Source organism: Rhamphochromis sp. 'chilingali' (assembly GCF_963969265.1).
Source record: "Rhamphochromis sp. 'chilingali' genome assembly, chromosome: 22".
NCBI classification, from domain to species: domain Eukaryota; kingdom Metazoa; phylum Chordata; class Actinopteri; order Cichliformes; family Cichlidae; genus Rhamphochromis; species Rhamphochromis sp. 'chilingali'.
Genome location: NC_137950.1, coordinates 5,985,185 through 6,008,360, shown reverse-complemented (window position 1 = coordinate 6,008,360; position 23,176 = coordinate 5,985,185). Strand labels below are relative to the sequence as shown.

Here is a 23,176-nt window from a genome sequence, read left to right as displayed (position 1 = left end):
GCCCTAAAAATATAACCTGATACTTAAACTGGATTGCATCACCTTGGCCTTCAGCAGCACTATGAAGCCACGGAAAGTCTTGTTTTTTTACCAGCATTTCCTAAAAATACAGGGAGTGCAGAATTATTAGACAAGTTGTATTTTTGAGGAATAATTTTATTATTGAACAACAACCATGTTCTCAATGAACCCAAAAAACTCATTAATATCAAAGCTGAATGTTTTTGGAAGTAGTTTTTAGTTTGTTTTTAGTTTTAGCTATTTTAGGGGGATATCTGTGTGTGCAGGTGACTATTACTGTGCATAATTATTAGGCAACTTAACAAAAAACAAATATATACCCATTTCAATTATTTATTTTTACCAGTGAAACCAATATAACATCTCCACATTCACAAATATACATTTCTGACATTCAAAAACAAAACAAAAACAAATCAGCGACCAATATAGCCACCTTTCTTTGCAAGGACACTCAAAAGCCTGCCATCCATGGATTCTGTCAGTGTTTTGATCTGTTCACCATCAACATTGCGTGCAGCAGCAACCACAGCCTCCCAGACACTGTTCAGAGAGGTGTACTGTTTTCCCTCCTTGTAAATCTCACATTTGATGATGGACCACAGGTTCTCAATGGGGTTCAGATCAGGTGAACAAGGTGGCCATGTCATTAGTTTTTCTTCTTTTATACCCTTTCTTGCAGCCACGCTGTGGAGTACTTGGACGCGTGTGATGGAGCATTGTCCTGCATGAAAATCATGTTTTTCTTGAAGGATGCAGACTTCTTCCTGTACCACTGCTTGAAGAAGGTGTCTTCCAGAAACTGGCAGTAGGACTGGGAGTTGAGCTTGACTCCATCCTCAACCCGAAAAGGCCCCACAAGCTCATCTTTGATGATACCAGCCCAAACCAGTACTCCACCTCCACCTTGCTGGCGTCTGAGTCGGACTGGAGCTCTCTGCCCTTTACCAATCCAGCCACGGGCCCATCCATCTGGCCCATCAAGACTCACTCTCATTTCATCAGTCCATAAAACCTTAGAAAAACCAGTCTTGAGATATTTCTTGGCCCAGTCTTGACGTTTCAGCTTGTGTGTCTTGTTCAGTGGTGGTCGTCTTTCAGCCTTTCTTACCTTGGCCATGTCTCTGAGTATTGCACACCTTGTGCTTTTGGGCACTCCAGTGATGTTGCAGCTCTGAAATATGGCCAAACTGGTGGCAAGTGGCATCTTGGCAGCTGCACGCTTGACTTTTCTCAGTTCATGGGCAGTTATTTTGCTCCTTGGTTTTTCCACACGCTTCTTGCGACCCTGTTGACTATTTTGAATGAAACGCTTGATTGTTCGATGATCACGCTTCAGAAGCTTTGCAATTTTGAGACTGCTGCATCCCTCTGCAAGATATCTCACTATTTTTGACTTTTCTGAGCCCGTCAAGTCCTTCTTTTGACCCATTTTGCCAAAGGAAAGGACGTTGCCTAATAATTATGCACACCTGATATAGGGTGTTGATGTCATTAGACCACACCCCTTCTCATTACAGAGATGCGCATCACCTAATATGCTTAATTGGTAGTAGGCTTTCGAGCCTATACAGCTTGGAGTAAGACAACATGCATGAAGAGGATGATGTGGACAAAATACTCATTTGCCTAATAATTCTGCACTCCCTGTATGTAGGACTGCTTTATACCTCATAGTACTGTATGAGGTAATAGAGCACTTTGCTCTCTGACTGCAGGTTTACTGATGTTTCCTGGGATAGTTAAAAATAGAATGGGAGGCAGAGCCCTCAGATTTCCCACCCCTCTTCTGTGGAATTATTTCCCAGTTTGGATTTGGGAGACAGACATTTTCTTTTATGATTAGGCTGAAGACTTTCCCTTTTGAAAAAGGTTACATTTAGGACTGACCAGGTGACCCTGAATCCTCCCCTAGTTACACTGCAGTAGGTGCTCAGAGTGTTTATTCTTAACTCAGCTCTTTTAACTTGCGTGTGTTTACTCCACTCTGCATTTGATGATTAGTTATTAATCTCTGTCTCTCTTCCACAGCATGTCTGTTGTCCTGTCTTCCTTCTCTCTCCCCAACCGGTCACAGCAGATGGCCCCGCCCCTCCCTGAGCCTGGTTCTGCTGGAGGTTTCTTCCTGTTAAAAGGGAGTTTTTCCTTCCCACTGTCACCAAAGTGCTTGCTCATAGGGGGTCATATGATTGTTGGGTTTTTCTCTGTATGTATTATTGTAGGGTCTACCTTACAATATAAAGCACCTTGAGGTGACTGTTGTTGTGATTTGACGCTGTATAAATAAAATTGAATTGAACTGAACTGAGTTAAACCCCATCCGGTCACAGCACTGCCACCACCAGCTCCTCTTTTTGTTTTCTCTTGCCTACCTTGACTTAGACATTATCATATTATACCACATATAATGTAATATCTGAAATAGCACAAAAAGAAATGAATAAATAAACAAATAAAAGATTCACATGAATAAGAGGAGCCTATAGAGATTCTATATAGCTGTTTGTGCAAAAGCAAAATGTCTTCAGCACCACCATGCATTCAGATCACAATTCTGATTGCAAAAGCTGCCAGAAAGGACCACATTTAAAAAAAAGAAAGAAAAATAGATGTCTGGTTCTGCCCTCTGTCTATTATTGTAGAGTTTTTAAAGCATCTTGAGGCATCTGTTGTTGTCATCTGTTGCTATGTAAATAAAAATGGAATGAAATTAATGTGCAATCAATCAAAACTGGCATAAAACAGACACATGAGCAAAGATCCGCAGCTATTATTGCTAAGAATTTACAATCAAATATGAGTCATAGTTAAAATAAGGTTCCTGAAAAGTTCTGACTCATCAGTGTGGTCTCTGGGGATTTTAACTCAGCAGTGCCATCTGCTGACATTTCTTTGAATGCTTCAGTATACACAAAATTAGGGATAATTACTCAACATTAGAGCAACTGCAGCAATAAAAGTTTATAGTATCAAGTATGAATAAATGTATCTTTTTCTAGACGGGCTTTTAGACAAATTTTTGGTCTTTGACATGAACGTCTCGTGGGCTTAAAACTATAAAAATAAATAAATAAATAGTTGAGGCATAAAAATGTTACTTCTATCACATTTTGACTCCACATGTACCTGCTTCTTATTGAGCTGTTAAATGTTGCTGACTTATATTTGGTGTTGCTGGCTGGAAAAATCCCTGCCAGATTATCATTAATAAAATGCTGATAATTGATGTTTAGTGAGTATAAAATGTTTGTTTTTTGGCAAAGGTAAATAAAATGCAGCCCCAGTGCAGCTGAAAATTGCTTTATTTTTACAATCATGACATAAATATGGCAAACATAATTCCACATTGTTGTTGCTGTTTCCTCAAATGTGCATGTGTCTGATAATCAGTATATCCCATAGGTGTGCTCTTTCCCGTCTCTGTATCTGTCCAGGTAGCGTAGGGGCTGCCGGTGAGGGTATTTGACCTGTGGGGGGTGGTACACTGGAGGCCTGATGAACTCAAACACGGGCTCCCTCATGTCTGCAGGAGAAGATGCAGGAAAGCAGACTGTTAAACTCACATTACCAGCTGCCACACAAATCCTGGCCCAATTTAGATGAACACGTTAGAGGTGGGAAACAAGTTCCAGCATGTATTGTGTTGTCTTTTTCCCACACCGTGACTCACTTAGGGTGTTGTGAAAGGTATCTGTCACAGATTGATCCCACTGGCATTGGAAGAAGGCCAGACCCACAGGAGTCATGTTGTCCTGGTACTTTCTGTAGAAATCCACCGTTTTAAACGTGCGCTGCACCAGTGATTGGCTGTGTGGAGAGACGATACATGCTCAGTGCGTTTTTAGGTATCACACAGGATTAACAGTTATGTCCCCACTCAATACATTTTTTAATCCAGGAGGTGTTTAGAGTATTTGTGCTAAATCGAGCTAAAGTCAACATGTCAAGACAATTGATTTTATTTATTAAGGTTTGTGGTATACTAGGAGCATCAGCCACTTGTCTGAAGCATATTTAATATGGCAGAGTTTTTTTTTCCAGCATTTGTGGTCTGCAATAACACGTCATAATTCAGGTCCTATATAGTGATTGTGCGATGCTAGTATTTTACAGAGAGATCTGTATCTCTATCTATCCATTCATCCACATGGTGGTTGCCCCACAGAAACACAAGTTTTGCTTTTAAATTTCCGTCCTCTGCTATGTGTCTGAGATCACCATGTTATCTATATGGTATCTCAACACTTAATGACATTTTAGAGTCAAGAGTAGAAAAACTCAATGTAGCAGAGTGTTTATAGCAACCAGCCTAAGAGTTTGGCTTACATGGGTTACTCGCGCATAAAATGACCTCTAAATTTGAATTGTGTTTAGTATATGTTGTAGTATATCCATCACTACAACCGCACATATATGCCAGGTTTGGGTGGTTCGGGAGGCAGTTGCTAATGCTACACTGAGATTAGTGTTATTCCTACCTACTGAGCACAACACATTTCCTAGTCACAGGTATCTTGCTGTAACTTGCTGTTGGGATGGACTTTGTTATTGTTGTAACTCCATCCAAAAAGAATACATCATCCACCACTCTGATTAGTGTACTACTCACCATGGCGAGGGCCTGATGTTTTCCTGGAAGTTGATGGGCCCATCCTGCTTGAAGAGCACGTAAATATAGCGATGGAAGCCTGTTCCTCTGGCAGGGAAGGGTGGCAGGTAGTGACACAGCTCCTCACCAGCCTGGACTGCTGCGCCCGGTATGTTCCCCCTGCAGAGACATGGATCATTCGAGGAATCCATGAATAACTCGAAACGAGGTTTATTTAGCTTAGATTTAAACTTGAAGTGAGAAATCAATGACAGTAAGCCAACCAGCATAAAGTGAATGGACTGTAAGTTTTTTAGTGCTCATCCAGATGATCTGACCAATCAAAACATCTTACACTTCAAGTTAAGAGCAGAGAACAAAGCTCTGTTTTATTCCATTTCCTTTTTAGGGTTCGCCTTGCTGGGGAGCAAACAAATGCCCTATTTATTAGTTTGTCACCAGCTCCACCTTATGAGCCTCAGTCTGAGCACCACCTGTGTGTGACCTTTGGCACAGATTTTTTTTTTTTTTTAAATCTCTGAAAGTCTACCGCAGCGATGGAACACAATTCTTTCAAAAGTCACTCCATCATTTGGTGTTTGGTTTCTGTTGGTAGAAAGCAGTTTCAAAATCTCTCACAGGTGTCACACCTTATTATTGAGTGTTCCTCAGTCCTGACAGAGACCACTCAAGTAAACACAGAAAGGTTTATTTGCAGGATAAAACTGATTACGCAGAACAAACACGTACCAATTTGACTGTGTCCTCAAGCAGACCAATACATGTGGAAAATACTAGTGTAAGAGGATGAAAACCCTGCTCCCACAGCAGAACACAGCCACCAGATTCTCTTGCTGAAGGGGTTGTGCAGGAGTTGTATCCTCAGTTGGCCACAAGATGTCTCTTTTTACACAGAAACTGTACTTACTACACTGATCAGAATCAGAATCATTTAATAATCAATATGGAAATTATGTACTTTGATTATAAACTAGTTTTGACATCTAAATCTTACTCCTGTGAGACAAAGCTCTGTAAATGCAGCAGTCTGCACCATGAAGCTCACACAGTTAAACAGTGCGCCCCAGGGTGGCTGTGGCTACAATGTAGCTGCCATCACCAGTGTGTGAATGTGTGTGTGAATGGGTGGATGACTGGATATGTAAAGCTCTTTGGGGTACATGGGGACTAGTAAAGCGCTATATAAATACAGGCCATTTACCATTTACCATATGTTTTGTGAAACTGGATGCTCAGATTTAGTGGGAAACCTTATACTTTGGAAAATTAGATCAGTAAATTGATCTTGTTGACTTAGGAATTATCTGATTGCACTTTTGAACCTCAGCATAAACACAACATGGTCAGCATATAGTTTTAAAGCTTATTTGACTGGTATGAGACTACTCACACAAGCCAGTGGATGTATTCTGCCTCGTTATCTTGAAGATGCTCATCTGAGGGGGGGAAAAAATTGTACTTAATTTGGACAGTCTGCAAAAGTAAAGAATCCTTCAGTTACTTGTGTGGATTCACTTTTAAACGTATTAAAAGACAGCCAGTCATTCTTAGGACTGTCCACTGATCATTTTGTGTGTACCTGGACAGGTAAGCAGGAGGGTCCACAGGGAGCCCTCCTCTGCATTGAAGCTGATCTGTGGTGCCGTCGCTGCCTGGAGGACCACAAAGAACAGAAAGAACATGATGCAAGAAGATTTATAAAAGGTGTGGGGGGACATAGAATCAAAATCTCTTAACGTACCTCAGTGGGTGTCAGTTGATTCCCATAGTGCACATGAGTGCCGTTATCCTGGCTGTAGCAGACCTTGAGTGTAACCTGAGGTAGAAAATAAGCCATGGGGAAGAGATCTCTGAAGACCCCATAGTGGTCCGCAAGTCTTTTAACATGAAACGGCCCGGTTGTCTTCTCCCAAGTTTCCTGCACTTGATCCAGAGGGATCTTAACTGGTGGACAACAAGGAACCTGTTACCACAGGGTACCAAAACAGAGCGACAGGAGAATTCGTTAGAAACTGATGTAAGCTTACACGTGCGCAGACGAGACGCCCGCTCCAGCTCGACGTTCTTCTTGTTCTCCTTCATCACCTGCCTCTTCTTCTTTACTTCTTTGGTCCTGCAGGGTTGATAGTAGGGCAGTCCGATGTCCACTCGCTCTGCGCCTTCAAACACAACAGAATTCTTTCGTGCTATCTGGAGTTTTTACCATTAAAAAAATGACATTTACAAGACATCACATTGCCCCGATGTTCACTCCATCATCTCACCGTGCTCAGGGTCAGCGTTTTCCACGTAGCTCCTGTAAGTCTTCCACCATACGTCCTTGTTCCTCGCCTCCGCCGCTTGCCTGAAGTAACGATTGTAGCTGCGATACTTCTCTACCGACGCCAGGTTTTTAACATCAATCTCTTCATTTGGCATCGGGCCCAAAGGAGGAACCCGTTTGCAGAGGAATGCTGGAAACATCCCAAACAGTTAGACACATCGCTTTTGAAAATGCTACATCTTTAAATGGTAAAGTGATAGTGTACAATAGTGATCATAGATGGTGATTCACATTTACTTTTCCAGATGCTGCGCTGTTCTATTTCACCTAATTTGTATTCATTCTGCACCAAAGTATGTTTCTGTGCCTTTTGATTGTCAAAGCTACTGATTTCCCAAATCTGAGTGGGGAGGTGGAAGAATCCATTACATTTTGATACCACGCGGATGACTTTGCCTACATCTGTGAAGTACACAGATGTAGGCATTGCATCCTCAGCGCCTTTCTACTTTGTAAGCAAGGCTACGTAAAAATTATGGGCCAAATGTGAGGAAATGTGGTGGAGAGAAAGAACAAGAGCATGCATTCAAATCCCCTTCTTTAAAATTGAAAACAATGCCTTTAGGGTCTTGGCAGAGGATCAGACAAATGTCATGAAAAGTGAGGATCAAGTTAATTAACTGGGCAGTGTAGTGCCTGTGGGCGAGTCAGACTTTGGAGGAAGAGCACCCCTCATTTCTCTTTGTGTTATTTATCAGCTTGTTGCTGGTTTTACAGCATGACTGAAAACTGCAAAACAAATGGAAATGTGCAGAGGACATTTTGCACTCCGAGTCAACTGTCAGCGAGTGATGAGTTCACTGTCTCGTACTTTACCTGTTTATTCTAAGGCAGATATCTTTGCACCTTTATAACTATGGCTGTGAGTATTTACTGATAACTATATTAGTCACTGGATAATGGCACAGCATACACTTTGCAGTTCAAAATTAAGAAGAAGAAAAAAACAGTAGCAGCTAATTTCCAGAAAATAATGTAACTGATGTATGAGCCGTTTAGCATTAAATGTGTTGACACTCTTACAACACCTCAGTTGTTTTCCTGATCAATGTTTAGCTTGACCAAATTTATTCGTCACATTTGTTTATGAGATTTCTACCATGTCTGTAAGGGGACAGCGTGCATCAGGGCTCTGCTGCAACTAATATAACCTACCGAAATATTTTCTATATTCAAGACGTTCAGGAAGTATTTTAAAAATTGCCAAATACAGATGGACTCCATACCTGTCGTGACAAATGCCCTCGCATTATTGACCCCTAAATCTGTCCCGGTCCGTAAAGCAGCAGCACATACTGTGCGCAGCGCCATCTTGGAATGACTTTCCCCGCCCCTTCTTTTTTTCTTTTTTTTAAACAGAATACGGTGGCCGAGAGGGAAAAAAGAAAAGAAGACACTTAAAACTGAATTATGCAGTCATATACATTATAACATTAAAATTTAATACATAAAAAAATTATGTATATTATGTAAAAAATTATGTAAGGATTTTTGAGGCGAATGTTTCAGTAAATATCTATTCTACATTAATTAAAGCAAAATAAAGCAAACGATTGACATAAATTAAGTAGTATTGCCCTCGCAACTTCACAGCGGAACAGTGTTACAGTTTGTCTCATAGCATACAAAATACAAAATATATGGGTCTTTTTTTAATTTCATTGGTTTCTCGAAAGCACGTGAAGGCGTCCCTTTTTGCGTCATACGTCATCCGGAACGCTTCATCTAGCGATATTCATACAGTGTTCTGCATGAATCTATCTGTTTACGTGGTAAGAATTATTTTTTTGGTACAGCATCTTGCTGGTGAGTGTGTAATGGTGCTCTGTTTTAAGATATCTTTTGACCATTTTAATATGTTGACGAGTATTTGTTTGTAACAGTCCGCGCTAACGTTGAATGACTTGAAAGCATGCTAACGCTGGCTAACATTAGCTTTTCCGTTCACTTGTGTGGTAGCTGACATTAGAATCTGGGACTGCTGCCTTCCTGCTCGCCTGTTATTTTTCCCTATAAATGTTAAGCCAGTTCATAAAGAATATTTTCCTGCCCAAAAATAAAATTGTTTTCTTTAAAAAAACGAAATGAAGTTGTTTGTCTCGAAAGGTGTCATATTATGGTTAACCTCAGCCTTTTTTGTTTCCCTCTACAGAGATGTCTGCCATGTCTTCAGAGATGGAGTCTCAGAATGCAAACCTAAACTGTTCCATTTGCCTGGAGTTCTTCCGGTATCCTGTAACCATCCCCTGCGGTCACACCTTCTGTAAAAGCTGCATCAGCAAGCACTGGGACATTAAGAGCCAGTCTGACATTGGCCCTCAGTGCCCCATCTGCAATGAGGAGTTCAAAATTAGACCTGTCTTGAGGCGTAATGTGTCCTTGTCGGTCCTGGCAGAGACTGCAAACAGCGCTGGCCCCTCATGTAGGGATGCTCTGGTGAGAGGAGGTGAAGGGGCCAGAGCCATGCTGCTGTGCGAGCGCCATAAAAAGCCTTTGGTTTATTACTGCAGGCAGGACAAAAGGTCTGTGTGCAACGAATGTGAAAAGTCAGAGTGCATGAACCACGAAAGGGTCATATTGGAGGAAGAAAGGGAAACTCAAGAGGTATACAAACACAAAGCCTCTGCAGATTTAAAACTGGGAGTGGATTATAGATGATGATTATCACATATTTGTATGACTGTGAAAGAATAAATGATTTTTTTCTTGACTTGATATGTTTTCATTACAGCTGCTGCTGGAAAGGAAGAATACAGACGTGGGGAAACTGCTTGAAGAGACGCAGAAAAGTATAAATGACTTGACTGAGAATATCAATCAAGCTAAGGTAAACTCTCACTTTAAGCCTTTGTAAATGCTTCGCAAAAGGAGGCTTTTAAGTATAAAAGAAATCGAAAGCGTGTGCCCAAATGAACCCAAGCAACTATTTTACACAGCATATTTTAAATTAACAGGTAACTCTTGAGCAGACGTCAGCCTGGGTGAACGCCAAGTTTTCTAACCTGATGAAAATCCTGTCCGAGAAGCAGGAGGCAACAGTGCTTTTTATTGAGGTGGAAAAGCAGGCAGCCCTCGCGGAGGCAGAGGCGCGGCTAACCGAACTCAGCGAGCAATCCCGCCTGCTCAGAGAGCGCCAAGACCAAATTGCGGCACTACATGACCTCCCTGATACTGACCTCATCAGGGTTTGTATCCCTTGCCTTTACACATTTGGGAAGGGGAGGATCTGGTTTTTTATTTTGGTTCATTTTATAGTCCCAGTAGTTTACAAAGGTAAGTATGTGCAGGTTGCTGTTTCATGTAACATGCACAAGTGGATGCGTAGAGCTTTCAGCAAGCTTCCTACTGCTGGATGGCTGCACAAGCATTTTTTTTAAATAACGAAATGTGGGCTTAATTAAACAACACGAGGCTGGTATCTGCTCAATCACAGAAAACCTCAGTGTTTCGCTTCTTTCGACTACAAAGTTTATCAGAGTTGCGGCCCAGGCCTTGTCACGCCTTTCCTATGAGCCACGTAAAAAGAACATTGAGTGTCACAAGAGACATCTTGGAAAATTAATGTTTACTTTATTTGTTATCTCATTAAGAACTTTCCACATAAGTTTATTTTGTCAGATTTTAGTTCCAGGCCAGTGAATGCAGCATGATACTTATTTTGTAAGTTATAGTCTCCCCTTTGCGCTCGATCTGTCTGGTTTGAAAGGCACTGAGAAAATATTCCAACTCTCAGCTTCACAGCAATGCTTTCCTGACCAGTGGGAAACATCACAATGGCGTCTTTTACATATCGACAGTGTGTGGGCCAGACAAGTAGAGGCATTATTTGAGCCAGCTAGGGCAATAATTACACCGTTTAACAGAAACGATGCCTGAAACCTATTAACCACAAATTCTAGGAGCACACTGTAGAGGATCCAGACACATGTCATAATGTAATGAATGGCAGGTGATTTTGAATTGTCATTAGAATTGAGTTTTTATTTCATTTAACAATTGCAGAAGCAGCTTAAACTCACTGTTTCAGCTGTAAGGTCAAACCAAAGTAATTAATCAGACATTGAAACTTTTGCCTATTCGTTAAAGCACTGCCTGAAACCCGCTTCTTCACAGGAATCATCGCACGTAGAAGTCCCGCGCTTCAAGGATATTTCCACAGATGTGACTTCGACCCTGCAGGATCGATTAAACGGCGTCACCGACATCCTCTCCCGAGTGTCTAAGCTGGTGTCTGAGGACCTGGAGAAAGCTGTGACCACCGCTGTGGGTCATGACAGAGAAGGTGACCTGTCACTAGGAAAGATGAAGCATGTTAGCTCGATCCGCCTTCAGACGGTCCTCATGTGTTCTCATGCATTGTCTTTGGTTTCCAGGTTCTCCTCAGGACAAGAGGCCAGTACTCGCTGTGGTTCCCAGCCCCGCTGCTCCGTGCCACCCTGTTGGGAAGGAGGGCCTCAGTGCTTGTGAGTTCTAAGAGACATTTTATAACTAAGGACCTCTAAAACTTTTCTAGATCACTGTTCCAGCTTTAATCTGCCTGATTCATTTTCTTCCTTCTTACAGACCGATGCTCTCTGACTTTTGACCCACGGACAGCCAATGGGCATCTAGTTCTTTCCCAGGAGAACCGCAGGGCTGAGCACTTGACATCAGGGCCACGCGCTGTCCCCGCTCATGAAGCCCGCTTTGATCACACCTGGCAGGTGCTGTGCTTTCAGGGATTCAAACACGGACAGCACTACTGGGAACTGGAGGTGTCCAAGCCTTGGGCCTACCTCGGGGTAAGGATATCATAATGCTGTGTAGGCTGTGGCTTTGTGACACATTGCTTTGTAGAGGGTCGCTAACGGGAACATTCTAGGTCCTGCCGAATAAATCGTTGATATGTATGTAGAGGTCATCAGAACTAATGATTCCATGCAGATTGTAGCTGCACGTATTCAGTCCACAACAGGTGGAAATCGGCATGTAACAAGCTCAGGAACCTAACTTGTGACCCACACATGTTACATGAACCTGCTCAATAGTAGATCCACTCTGTCTGATCAGTCGAGAATGTTTCAACAGATTTTCCTTATGTGTTATACAGGGATTCATTGTTCCCAGAGAAATGACCACAGGATGCTAATGTTTCACTTGTTCTGCGCATCTTCCTCCCCAGGTAACCTACGAGAGCATCCCCAGGAAGGAAAAGGGCAAGAGATGCATGGTGGGAATGAATGAACTGTCCTGGAGCCTGCAACTGGACGAGCACCAGCTCAGCGCCTGGCACAACGGCCGGCGGGAGACCATCCCCGGCAACTCCCATCACAGCCGCATCGGCATGCTGCTGGACTACGAGGCGGGTACGCTTACCTACTACGGAGCCGGCCAGACAAGGCTGCACGCCTTCCACTGTGCCTTCACCCAGGAGCTGTTTCCCGCCTGCTGGATAGGAGAGGGGGTCAGCATCACCCTCTGCTCTTCATGAGCGGACTTGTAGAAGAGGGGAACAAGTGGAATTCTAGGAATACTATGAATCATGGCCACAATCTGACTTGACATAAAGAACCCCCTCCCCCCGCCTCCAAACAATCTAGGAGCTTCTTTTAAATTCACTTTTCTCTTCTGGGACGACTGCCTTCCTGCATTGTTTTTAGTAGAAGAACTGACTTACTGGGATTTTCTTTCCTCTAACATGTTTGCCATTTGGTTTTGCATTGTCACTTACCACAATGTTGCTAAGGAAACCGTTTATATGCATACGTAAGGGGCTTTTAAAACGATTTGCAGTTTTAGTTCACACTAATTCATTTTTTTTAACATGTGATAAATAATGTTCATGTGTCCTATTTCAGGTAGGAAAAAAACAGTTACATTTCAGTGGGTCACACTTTTGAGCTTTCATTACCTAAAGCTTAGAAACAAGTGTCTCCTCATGAGACACTGAACTCTGCATACATGCTGGATTATGTCTTTAATTAGGGCACACACCCTTGTTGAAACAAATGTTCTTTTTTCCAAAATAGCATTACAATATATGCTGTGTGATTAGTGAAAAGATACCTACTGAGGTGGAGGTGAATGCATCAGTAATACTGTGTTGTTTCTGTGCCAGCACAGGAGGACAACTTGAACACACGGTCTTACACATGTCAGATTTGAGTATTTTTGATTCTGCCCTAAAGAAATGCACTTCAGGCTACATGAGAAGTTTCCTATAGGTTGGCGAGGACCTGTTACACTCATTCCATTTGAAAAACATGAATTGACTCTAAGGGAAATTTATGATTCTTTTTAGCAAAGGTGAAATTCGATACTGTCCTGACTTTATTTTTAAAGTTCAATTAAAGCATCATATTAGTAGATTCACCTATTGTATCAATTTGAATATCTTCAGTGACTTCACTCGGAAGTTATCTCATTCATATTTTCAGGAAACTTGAGGTCGGGGTTACCAAGACACAAACCGACAGAAAAGCATAATGGGCCCACTTTTGTAGCTTTATGTTCATCACACAGAGTGAATTGTATCAGATGGAAACTGATGAATATCCGCCTGTGCCAGAGCATATGTCCACATACAAATGAAAACAGCAAATGTAAAGGGATGCTTGGGAAAAAAATTTCAAGGCTCAGATGTTTAGGGTAAATATTGTACTCATACATGTCCAAACCTCATTGTGTTTTCTGATAATATTCACATGTATGCTGAGCTCATTCTACGGAAGTATGTGAGCTACTGTAGGTGAAAGAAAAATGTTGCAGGCTGTAGCGCTACTACTGAGAACACAACTGAAAATCGAAGGCTGCGTTATCACGTTGCGATCTGATCTTGACTGCACAAACAAATGGTGCCGACGGTTGACGGTGCTGAGCTGGAATCTGATGTATTGTGCTGGTGTGTGCATATTTTGGGGCAGATGATTTTTAGATTATGAGGGTTTACAAATCTTAGCTTAGCTGAGAACTTTTAGCACATTTAAAGTGGGTTACTGCTGTGGATTTGCACAAGTTTCCTGAAGATAAGGAACAGCTGAGGAAAAGCACATTTGGCTGTTTTGGCCTAATGATTGGGGGAAAACTTTCTGTCACTCTTCCTGCTGACTGTTGCGTATGTTTGTCAGAACTGCTAATGCACTATACTGTGGACTATTAAAACTTATGATAGCAATACTCTGCTGAAATAAAGACAGACACTCTGAATTCTTTATTAAAATCCAGTCCAATGCATACATGCATCAGTTGAGCTCATGCCTTGTTTTCTTACTCGAGTTGTTAATTATTCAATAAATTAGTTTGAATTAAATACAGAGCTTTATTTTTATTTTACACACAGCCATGACGGAGCATACAGGAACCCGATGCATAGCATTCTAAAAGTGCAAAGAATCAGCCGCAGATGTGCCACAGATACAGTATATAGATTGGAGACCGCAGAGGAAGGAAGAATAGAAGATGAGATACTCAGATTGGACCTCAAACTGAAGAGTAATAATCACGACCACAGAAACAGAAGAGTTCACTGATGGTTCTGTTTGTGTATACAATGTTAAAAATGCAGTGAAGATGAAAGCAGGCTGATGGTGAGTCTGACCGTGCGTCTTCTCTAACGTCTGGAAGCGTAATAAAATAGGGAGTGACATCATTGGGTGACTGCTTTGCTCTTGCAACATTATAAAGATAATCCCTCCTGGCAGTCGGTCCCTCCAAAAGCCCAGCCGTCCTCTCCCCTGCTCTAATCCAGGATCAGGGATTGGCTGCTGTGGCTCAACGCCGCTCTAATCTTTGTGGTCCGCTCGTCGGCCAAAACGCGTCAAAGCAGGTAGGGCCACCCTGCGACCCGCTCGTTAAAAAAGCTAGTTCTTCTTTAGGTTAGTGTTCTTGATAAAATAATGTTATTTTTAAGTCTACATATTAAAAGCCTGTACACACAAATAATAGAAAAATAAAATACTGCGTTCATTTCGCCTCTGGACAGGTTAGCAAAGTATTTACTATCATTTATCTGAGTCTAGTTTTATAGACAGTCACAGGACATCATGAGCACAGCTGAAGTTAAGGTTGCTGCACGATTCTGGGGAGGCTTCCAAGGCAAGAAATACTAAAATAGCTCATCAGGTTACAAGGTTTTAATCAAAAAGCCCTCAAAACCACTCCAAACACTTTGGCCTGAACAATCTGTTCTTCCTCAGAAATTGCTACCAACACTACTTCTTTGCTACTTTACATCACGTAAAGGTGCATTTGAAGAGAATGAAGCTGATTACAATATATGAGTCGTTACAAGGAATGCAGGCTGAGGCGGGAAAGCAATTGGATGACTTTAAGGTTAGATCAAAATGGAGATGAGCTGGAAGGAGATTAGGATGAAAAAAATTGATTATCTTGGGGGGGGGAAAAAGAACATACTGGCCCTCCTACTGTCCGGTTAATGTAAGAGAAATAATGAGATCCAGCAGGATGGAAGATAGAGGACAAAGAGGAATGAGGGAGACATTAAGCAGGTCTATTGGTTCTTCTTGTCTTCTGGAGGAGAGTAGGGAGGAGGCTTGTCCTGGAAAGAGAGGAGAGTTTTGTTTTGAGCATGTGAAAGATGGTGCCATGTAAACAGAAGAGTAGGAACACACAGTGGTCTTGGATTACTGCCATTCACAGACTGAAGCTGTGGCAAACAACTGGCTTTTAACCCCATAAAACGTGGTTTTATCAGTGACTTCCACTTGCTGTAACACCTTAACCAGGTCATCCACTGATGTGGTTTCTGCATAGCTGCTAGCATCAGTGACTGTCTCACAGCAAAGTAGAGACAAAATAAATACAGGGAGTGCAGAATTATTAGGCAAGTTGTATTTTTGAGGAATAATTTTATTATTGAACAACAACCATGTTCTCAATGAACCCAAAAAACTCATTAATATCAAAGCTGAATGTTTTTGGAAGTAGTTTTTAGTTTTAGCTATTTTAGGGGGATATCTGTGTGTGCAGGTGACTATTACTGTGCATAATTATTAGGCAACTTAACAAAAAACAAATATATACCCATTTCAATGATTTATTTTTACCAGTGAAACCAATATAACATCTCCACATTCACAAATATACATTTCTGACATTCAAAAACAAAACAAAAACAAATCAGCGACCAATATAGCCACCTTTCTTTGCAAGGACACTCAAAAGCCTGCCATCCATGGATTCTGTCAGTGTTTTGATCTGTTCACCATCAACATTGCGTGCAGCAGCAACCACAGCCTCCCAGACACTGTTCAGAGAGGTGTACTGTTTTCCCTCCTTGTAAATCTCACATTTGATGATGGACCACAGGTTCTCAATGGGGTTCAGATCAGGTGAACAAGGAGGCCATGTCATTAGTTTTTCTTCTTTTATACCCTTTCTTGCCAGCCACGCTGTGGAGTACTTGGACGCGTGTGATGGAGCATTGTCCTGCATGAAAATCATGTTTTTCTTGAAGGATGCAGACTTCTTCCTGTACCACTGCTTGAAGAAGGTGTCTTCCAGAAACTTGCAGTAGGACTGGGAGTTGAGCTTGACTCCATCCTCAACCCGAAAAGGCCCCACAAGCTCATCTTTGATGATACCAGCCCAAACCAGTACTCCACCTCCACCTTGCTGGCGTCTGAGTCGGACTGGAGCTCTCTGCCCTTTACCAATCCAGCCACGGGCCCATCCATCTGGCCCATCAAGACTCACTCTCATTTCATCAGTCCATAAAACCTTAGAAAAACCAGTCTTGAGATATTTCTTGGCCCAGTCTTGACGTTTCAGCTTGTGTGTCTTGTTCAGTGGTGGTCGTCTTTCAGCCTTTCTTACCTTGGCCATGTCTCTGAGTATTGCACACCTTGTGCTTTTGGGCACTCCAGTGATGTTGCAGCTCTGAAATATGGCCAAACTGGTGGCAAGTGGCATCTTGGCAGCTGCACTCTTGACTTTTCTCAGTTCATGGGCAGTTATTTTGCGCCTTGGTTTTTCCACACGCTTCTTGCGACCCTGTTGACTATTTTGAATGAAACGCTTGATTGTTCGATGATCACGCTTCAGAAGCTTTGCAATTTTGAGACTGCTGCATCCCTCTGCAAGATATCTCACTATTTTTGACTTTTCTGAGCCCGTCAAGTCCTTCTTTTGACCCATTTTGCCAAAGGAAAGGACGTTGCCTAATAATTATGCACACCTGATATAGGGTGTTGATGTCATTAGACCACACCCCTTCTCATTACAGAGATGCACATCACCTAATATGCTTAATTGGTAGTAGGCTTTCGAGCCTATACAGCTTGGAGTAAGACAACATGCATGAAGAGGATGATGTGGACAAAATACTCATTTGCCTAATAATTCTGCACTCCCTGTAAAGACTGGCTGACCTTCTGCAGAATGATGCAGGTAGGGATGTTTCTGATGTTAATGGCTGATGGCCAATGCCTGTGCTGATTATTTTGCTTTTATTATGGTTTGTGTCAGGGGATAACACGAAATGTTACCCATGGAAAATATCTGACCTGATTTCTTTCCCACTGAAAAAAAATTTGATGTGATAATATATTGGTTATTCATCGTTAAATGGCATTTTAAGGCTGATATCTGTCAACTACATTGCTACATTTCAGTGTTGTACATTAACCGTAGCGCTGAAACAAATTACACATTTCTCCAAAGTGGTGAAGACGGCTGCATGAAGGGCATCTCCTCTCTGGAGCTGTTGTCCAGACAGTAGATTGCCCTTCTTGTTGCACGTTGAAGCTCTACTTGGAACCTTGTTAAGATCCAACCATGCAAAATATGATTTTCCAAGTGGTCTTAAACTTTGATCAGGACTGTAGCATCACACAGTTGGTGGAGATCTGCTGTCTGCGCATTAATGATATGAATCTCACATTCCACCACATCCCAAAACAAGGAATTTTCACCCACAGAACTGCTCACTGGATATTTTCTCTTTTTTGCTTCTTTCTCTGTAAACCTTAGAAATGGTTGTAAAGGAAAATCACAAATTCCCAACACCAAAATAAAATGACTTTTTTTCTACACTGGTAAATTAATCTGACTTGATGCCCCAGCTTAAATTTAGCAATACGTTTAAAAATCATGCAAATACACTGCGCTAAAATACACTCCTCTGTATACAAAAAGGCCAGCACTTTTCAAATTACACACCAAATGAGTTTATTTTGGATCTGCAGTCACTGTTAGTATAGCAATACTAGCAATGACTACAAACAAACAGATGACAAATGGAAAGGAAATACAGCTCAATTCAAAGAGACATGGAAATTCAAACACTGTCTCACAGCCACTGAAAGAAAATCTTCGACAAGATTTACATTCTCATTTTAAAAAAAACTTGTAAAGCAGAAACATGAAGGGCAGCTCACCTGCGGCAGGTACACATGTGTAGGGGGCAGTGTGGCACAGCTGGCACTCGCTGCTGCTTCAGCGGCTTTGGCCTCCGCTGGGAAAGCGAGTGAGACAAAGGAGGGGTTCATTAATTAAACATGGGTCTTACTAATAACCCCCGGGACATATGAGATGAGAGGTGCTAAACGCGCTGCAGGTACGACGGCCTTTGCATTGAGAGAGAAAAAAAAACGGCAGTTTAAAATCTCCATGACTTGCAGATAGCATTTTTCCAGCGCAAAGTGTTTTAAATATTTTGGAGATCTGACATTAGCTTATCTTTAACCTTAAATTCCTTAGTACAACATCTCTGTGATGCTGAATTAAGCTCATGTGATATCAGTGCAGTGCATTCATTGTTAGAAAGCAGGCAACATGTTGCCCTTCCTACTGCTTTATGTATCCAGGCCCAAACAACACAAAGTACTTCCAATAATGTACTGTATGCATCGCTTCAAATATCTTGAGAAAAAAAAAGAAAAAAAAAAAAAACTATCCACACTTTCCAAACAAATTACTTTTCTTAGTTTTCAATTTAAAATTTACCTGTAATCATTCAATAAAGGAGAATATTTTTTAAAACAATCAAGGTCCACAATCTATATACCACTAAATATATACTAAAGACAAATGATTTTTTTACAGCAGATATTTCACTTGGTGTGGCAGGAAAAAGCAAAAATATAATGAAAGACATTTCATTAACATTATACTGGGTCTTGGTAAAGCTCTCCTTTTGTATATGTTCTGTACTCACATCTTGTTGCATGCTCAATCATCCAGGTAAGTAAATCTCCAAAAGTTGATTCTGTTCATCTGGACGTTGCGTTTTTCAGTAGGAGAAACATTTCTCCCACTGAAAAACGCAACGTCCAGATGAACAGAAACAATTTTTGGAGATTCTGTACTCACATATAATGTTTGTACATTTATGAAATGACAAAGGCATTCTATTCTTTTCTAACAAGACCTGTGTGAGCAGATCTGTTCCAACATGATATGTAAATGTTAAAGTATAAAAGAGTGATGAACGCGTGCAGAAACTCAACATCCCTTTTTTCCTAATAGCATGATGTTTTTATTTAGGCTGTAGCTGAAGTCAGAGCTTCTCTACCGGAGATTTTCACCTGCTGCCGAGGAGGGGAGGTCTGGATCATGTGGTGGCTGCTGACCCAGAGGAGCAGAATAAGGAGGTGGAGGTATGTATGCTGCAGAGGCATCAAATGCTGGAGGAGTGGCGTAGAATCCATCTGGAGTCCGAGAACAGAGAGTTGCAGTTTAGTTTTCACTTTCACAAGATGTGGATCTAAGCTGACGACAATTCTGAAAAGCACCTGGAGGAGGAGGGTTAGGGTAGGAGTAGCCGGGTGGAGGTCCTGCTGGGTACATTCCATTAGCAGGTGGAGGTGGGTAAGCGTAGGCCCCATTAGCCATGTAGGGGCATCCACCAAAGCCAGCAGTTACAGGCTGACCTCTGGATGCTGAAAATGTGAGGCAGTAAATCGATTAATAAGTCCATGAAATATCAGGAACTGTACTATTTCATGTGTTCTGCTTTGTTAACATACCCTGAGCTGCAACCTGCAACATGTACTGGCCAAACTCTATGGCTCCTCCAACAGCAAAGATGAGCTTGAAAGTAGCACTGCCCTCCCAACCGCCTCCAAGAGAGATTCAAGAGAGGGCTTAGAGCAGGGGTGCCCAATCCCGGTCCTCGAGAGCTACCGTCCTGCAGCTTTTAGATGCATCCCTACTCCAACACAGCTGAATCAAATGGTTTGATTACCTCTTCAGCATGCCATCGTGTTTGGCAAAGGCCTGATAACAAGCCATTCATTTGATTCAGCTGTGTTGGAGTAGGGATGCATCTAAAAGCTGCAGGATAGTAGCTCTCGAGGACTGGGATTGGGCAGCCCTGGCTTAGAGACACAAGATGCTGCGTGTTCCATTACAGCATAACGGGGAAAAAGTACACCTACCTCCAGGCTCTGCATTGACTGTGCCCTTGATGTAATTGGCTCCCAGGACAGGCTGTTTGATCTCACAGCCCTTCATCAGGTAGAAAGGCATCATAAAAGACTGCAGCGCATCCCGCCCTTTAGCCACGAAGATCACCTGGGATTAAAAGAAGAAACAGCATCATATTAGCTCAGGGGTGGGCAATCTCAGTCCACGAGGGCCGGTGTCCCTGCAGGTTTTAGATCTCACCTTGGGACAACACACCTGAATCACATGATTAGTTCGTTACCAGGCCTCTGGAGAACTTCAGGACATGTTGAGGAGCTAATTTAGCCATTTAAATCTGCTGTGTTGGTTCGAGGACACATCTAAAACCTGCAGGGACACCGGCCCTCGTGGGCTGAGATTGCCCACCCCTGTATTAGCTACTCCCAAACTAACCTTAAATGATAGTAATTAGAATGATGGAGTTCTGCTCTTCTGCTCTGCTAGTACGTGATGTGAATTGTGGCACCATTATGCCAGCACAAGGCTTCGGCTAAACAAAGAGGAAGACTTGGTGGTGTTGTCACTCACCCTGTATGGAGTCAGGTAGATGCTGCCCTTCTTGCTCTTTCTGAAGGCTTCGGGCAGCCTTTCCGTGTCACAAAAAACAAGCTCCACATTGTCATGGTTCATCAGCACACTAGATCCAAAAAGAGAAAGGAGACGCTGGAACCAGCTGATTGTAGGAACCAGAATTCTTTCCAACATTTTTTGTGTGCATCAAAAAGAAAATCTGTAATGTTTGTATAAGCATTTGACCTACTTTCATCTTAAAAGCTTAAAATGAGATCATTGGGTTATTGTGCAACCGTCCATTGCCTTTAGTACAAAGTACTATAGGCAGAGGATTAACATGCCATCTAGTGACAGAGTTTACTACAGGTTCCGGGTTAGCTCTAATGGGTTTATCATTACACTGCAGCATGTTCTAGAAGAAGCTGGCCATTATTTTTGACTCATGCTAATAAACAAAACAAATACTTTAGCACAGAGGCCAGGCCAGAGCGCAGACTGAAGGCTATGCAGCTATTGCATTGCAATATATGCTCAGCTATTCCTGCAATGAGGCGAAATAACGTTTTATCCTCGATACATTAGACTTATTACAACATTTAAAAACCACTAAACATTTATGTAATCCTAGTCTGCGGTGATGATATAACAGACTGAAGGGCCATATTTCGGCTAAGAGTCCGGGACCCGGTTCTGTAAGATGCGACGCGAATATTAGATTAGAAAAAATGACGTTGAAATAATTAACATAGCCATGCTAGTCGTGAAGCATTCAGAGGTTTATTTTGCATCGATTAGGAGCAACTCTTCAATTCGCACTATATCATATAAAAGGCTCTTTGTAAAAAGAAAAAAAATGATACTGTAGTTAAAAATGAAAGCAAAATTATTATTTCACGGTGTTCGACAAAAGCTTTTACACATATGTTTGTTTAAAAAAAATAAGCTACCAAATGCTAAAAGTTAGAAATTCAGTGCAGCGTTTACTGTGTGGCAGGTGTGTCTGTGTATTAACCGAATAATAATGTTGCATTTGCAGTGCTACTGATATGTAAACTATCTCCATGACATGTCAGAGCCACATTATTTTTGAATGAGTCTGGTGTGACGCTCGTCCCAAAGAGCGGGTATAACTTATCCGTGGCTGGTTAACTGTAACGGCTAGCTAACAGCTGCTAACTGACGTTACCTTTCACTGTTGTTGATGATGACACCACCGGACTCCGAGTGATTCTGATTCAGAGTCATGTCGACGGCCCTCCAGATTGTCTGGAAAAGATTAGATACTGTTTTATTCAGTCAGAAAAACGTATCCAAAGGCCTCTCTGGATCCTCGGTGACTTCCCTCCGCGCGGATAACGGTTGTTGTGATACAGAGCCAGCTGAGGTTGCCGCACCTGCCCTTCCGCCATACGTGTGAAACGCCCACCGCGTGACGTCACGCCCCTTTAAAAAGTCGGTTTGCCCTAAGCCTTTCAAAACATTCAGTCTGATTTTAAATATTTCTTTAATAAATTTACGATCAAATGTCTATGACTGAATGACGTTTAAATGACCGACACGAGCTCTACAAGGTTCTACCAATTGCAATATAGCTTCTAATAATAGTAATAATGCTAGAAAATCATCATATACGTAAGACTTTTAATGTGGCTAACTACGCCTCTATAGTTAGTAGTACAGTTAGATGTAAATAATAATAATATCAATTAATTAAAAAAGAATGAAAGACTTCTTTACATCATGAGTCTGGCTGATGTACCAGTTAGCTTAAATAGAAATGTATTCTTACTTAATTAGTATTATTACCGTCAAGGCAGGGTCAGCCTTACCTGTTTAAGGGACAGACAATTTATTTCAAGTGAGTCACAGGCATTGACAAACAGAAGTAAGTCAAAAATTCTATTTGTAGTACAAATATGGCACGATGATTTATATATCAAGTATTGAAATGCCTCTTACATTATGTAACAGAATGAGTCAGGAGAAGGTGAGTGGTCAGGTTAGTCAGAAGCACCCACATCCTTGTAAAAGATGCAACAAGTGGTGTGTGTTGGCTAACAATAGTTGACATCTATGTCTGACCCTCTAAATTCCATGCACAAAGCTATTATATGAGCCAGAAAAACAAGGAACAGATAATAGATTATACAAAGTTGTTAAATGAAACAGATGGGTCAAATGTCACTTTTCACTCCAATGTGCTAATACACGGGAGGTGATGTAACTACCCTTACTGTCAAAGTTTACTGCTATCACATGAAGCTCTAGGATGCCATCATGGAACATGTCATACCTGGATTGCAGCT

At 41.8% G+C, this 23,176-nt stretch overlaps 3 protein-coding genes across 5 annotated transcripts; 1 reads left to right on the top strand and 2 right to left on the bottom strand.

Annotated features, from left to right (window-relative positions):
- Positions 1-3,311: 3,311 nt before the first annotated feature.
- On the bottom strand, positions 3,312-8,278 carry mrpl38 (mitochondrial ribosomal protein L38). 2 transcript variants are annotated; one of them, XM_080872949.1, is made up of 9 exons: positions 8,180-8,278; positions 6,895-7,083; positions 6,658-6,789; positions 6,372-6,574; positions 6,210-6,282; positions 6,021-6,066; positions 4,631-4,789; positions 3,692-3,828; positions 3,312-3,544 (listed from the first exon to the last, which is right to left on the bottom strand). In XM_080872949.1, the coding sequence occupies exons 1-9, from the start codon at positions 8,262-8,264 to the stop codon at positions 3,408-3,410; spliced, it is 1,161 nt and encodes a 386-aa protein (XP_080729075.1). In that variant the 5' UTR covers positions 8,265-8,278; the 3' UTR covers positions 3,312-3,407. The 2 variants fall into 2 exon arrangements, with proteins under 2 accessions (XP_080729075.1, XP_080729076.1); XM_080872950.1 differs by having other exon boundaries at positions 6,372-6,593; positions 6,716-6,789.
- A 320-nt stretch (positions 8,279-8,598) lies between these two features.
- trim65 (tripartite motif containing 65) lies at positions 8,599-14,189 on the top strand. Of its 2 annotated transcripts, none has more exons than XM_080872475.1 (8): positions 8,599-8,725; positions 9,106-9,557; positions 9,685-9,780; positions 9,908-10,138; positions 11,067-11,235; positions 11,327-11,416; positions 11,517-11,734; positions 12,115-14,188. In XM_080872475.1, exons 2-8 carry the CDS (start codon positions 9,108-9,110, stop codon positions 12,421-12,423), a joined length of 1,563 nt encoding a protein of 520 aa, XP_080728601.1. In that variant the 5' UTR covers positions 8,599-8,725; positions 9,106-9,107; the 3' UTR covers positions 12,424-14,188. The 2 variants fall into 2 exon arrangements, with proteins under 2 accessions (XP_080728601.1, XP_080728600.1); XM_080872474.1 differs by having other exon boundaries at positions 8,648-8,759; positions 12,115-14,189.
- Positions 14,190-14,278: 89 nt separating this feature from the next.
- wbp2 (WW domain binding protein 2) lies at positions 14,279-22,271 on the bottom strand. Its single transcript, XM_080872476.1, has 8 exons — positions 22,057-22,271; positions 20,886-20,994; positions 20,330-20,465; positions 19,919-20,011; positions 19,685-19,831; positions 19,478-19,600; positions 18,329-18,405; positions 14,279-15,489 (listed from the first exon to the last, which is right to left on the bottom strand). Exons 1-8 carry the CDS (start codon positions 22,113-22,115, stop codon positions 15,442-15,444), a joined length of 792 nt encoding a protein of 263 aa, XP_080728602.1. The 5' UTR covers positions 22,116-22,271; the 3' UTR covers positions 14,279-15,441.
- Between the last annotated feature and the right edge of the window lie 905 nt (positions 22,272-23,176).